Consider the following 2,500-nt stretch of genomic DNA (forward strand, 5'->3'; position numbering starts at 1 on the left):
TGGCCATTGGACTTTAACGCCTCACTAAGAAGAGCACCTCGGAGACACTCAGTCTCGCTGAGACAGAGTCAGCCGATAGGTTAGCTGTGCCTTAGTTACGTCACACGTAATGTGCAAGTTGATTTAATTTAATTCCAGTAAGCACCTTTTTTATTTTTTCTATTTGATCTTATTTTATTGTATTTTATTTTACGTGTAGGGAGATACTGTGTGATACTGTGTTATGCTATGTTGTGTTACGTGCATATTTCATGCCTGAGTGCGAGCAACTGCAACTTGTCCCAATTTCCCCCCGGGGATCATTAAAGTCTTTCTGATTCTGATTCTGATTCTGACTGTGGATAGCCTCAAAAATAACCCATGTGAAGTTCCTCACCCTGCAGCCAGGTGGAGTCGTACTGCTCAGTGCGGATGACGCGACGGTCGCCAAGACTGCGGAAGAAGGCGGAGTCTCGGCTCATAAAGTCGGACGTGATGCCTGCATACAGCTCTCCATCTAGACAGCGCAAACACAGACAAAAGTACACATGTTTAAAGACAGTGGAAACACAGACACAGGTACACATGTTTAAAGATAGTGGAAACACAGACACAGGTGTGTTTAAAGACAGAATGTTTTCTGAACTTTCTGAACTCACAGTAACTCAAAAGATGCATGTTTACGCCATAAATCATCTAAATTGCAGATGCAAACACAGCTCTTGCAGCCTCAGAATAGATGGAACAGTCGTGTTCGGAGGTCATGTGAAAAAAGAGATCTTCTACCCAATAAATTACAATATAAACAAAGTCAGCAGGGCAGTGACAGTGTTTTAACAGATGGTGTCACACAGCACTGCAACCACAGCCTTTAGGAGGATAAAAACATGACAAAACATGTTTGTTTGTTTGTTTGTTTGTTTGCTTGATTGTCTGACTGTTTAAATGACCTACTAATTGATTGATTGATTGATTGATTAATTGAGATATTCATATGGGTCTTTGGCCTTAAAATAGTCTATTACTAGGCTCAAATGGAGTGGTTTGAGGCTAGGTATGGATGATCTGCCAGTGAGTCAAACGGTTGGACTTACTGCCTAAATCTTACACATATGCTGCAGTTAGTCATATGATCATTCATAATTCATAATTCATATTCATTCAAATCATCCCACAGTCACAGACAGTCACAGACAGAGTTACAGACAGAGTTACAGAGTCACAGACAGAGTCACCGACAGGGTCACAGAGAGTCACAGACAGAGTTACAGAGTCACAGACAGACTCACAGACAGAGCTACAGCGTCACAGACATAGCTACAGACAGAGTCACAGACAGACTCACAGACAGACTCACAGACAGTCACAGACAGAGCTACAGACAGAGTCACAGACAGAGTTACAGAGTCACAGACACACTCACAGACAGTCAAAGACAGAGCTACAGACAGAGTCACAGACAGAGTTAGAGTCACAGAGAGACTCACAGACATACTCACAGACAGTCACAGACATAGCTACAGACAGAGTCACAGACTTACAGAGTCACAGACAGACTCACAGACAGAGCTACAGAGTTACAGACAGAGTTACAGAGTCACAGACAGAGTTACAGAGTTACAGACAGAGCTACAGACAGTCACAGACAGAGTTACAGAGTCACAGACAGAGTTACAGAGTCACAGACAGAGTTACAGACAGTCACAGACAGAGTTACAGAGTCACAGACAGAGTTACAGAGTCACAGACAGAGTTACAGAGCTACAGAGTCACAGACAGAGCTACAGACAGAGCTACAGAGTCACAGACAGAGCTACAGACAGAGTCACAGACAGAGTTACAGAGTCACAGACAGAGTTACAGACAGTCACAGACAGAGTTACAGAGTCACAGACAGAGTTACAGACAGTCACAGACAGAGTTACAGAGTCACAGACAGAGTTACAGAGTTACAGACAGAGTTACAGAGTCACAGACAGAGATACAGACAGAGCTACAGAGTCACAGACAGAGCTACAGACAGAGTCACAGAGTCACAGACAGAGTCACAGACTCACAGACAGTCACAGACAGTCACAGACAGAGCTACAGACAGAGTCACAGACAGAGCTACAGACAGAGCTACAGAGTCACAGACAGAGCTACAGACAGAGCTACAGACAGAGCTACAGAGTCACAGACAGAGTTACAGAGTTACAGAGTCACAGACAGAGTTACAGTTACAGAGTCACAGAGTTACAGACTCACCGACGACAGCAGAGGCAGTTTTCTGTAAAGGGTCGTAGGGACACTTGCCCCTCCCACACTCTGTCTGGCTGGAGGAGAGAGTCTGGTGCTCCGACTGGCAAAGACAACAACACAGAGGCTGAGGTCAGACAGACAGACATGGAAGAAACAAGATGGACAGAGAGAAGGCGAGAGAGGAGAATAAAGACAGAGAGAAAGAGAGAGAGAGAGAGAGGGAGAGAGTTGATAAGAAAGACAGAAAGGCAGACTCGATAGCCCAGTCACCAGAAAAAAG

At 44.6% G+C, this 2,500-nt stretch overlaps 1 protein-coding gene across 1 annotated transcript in view; it reads right to left on the reverse strand.

Moving 5' to 3' along the window:
• LOC310781378 (semaphorin-3B-like) overlaps positions 1-2,500 on the reverse strand; it is a 99,290-nt gene that overhangs the window by 43,525 nt on the left and 53,265 nt on the right. The window contains exons 5-6 of the mRNA XM_083641992.1: positions 2,227-2,320; positions 377-496 (exon numbers count right to left, since the gene is read on the reverse strand). Of these exons, the coding sequence (XP_083498118.1) occupies positions 377-496; positions 2,227-2,320 (214 nt within the window). The remainder of the gene's footprint in view (positions 1-376; positions 497-2,226; positions 2,321-2,500) is intronic.

The sequence above is a fragment of the Poromitra crassiceps genome (assembly GCF_964638095.1).
Source record: "Poromitra crassiceps genome assembly, chromosome: 8".
In the NCBI taxonomy this organism is placed as follows: Eukaryota; Metazoa; Chordata; class Actinopteri; order Beryciformes; family Melamphaidae; genus Poromitra; species Poromitra crassiceps.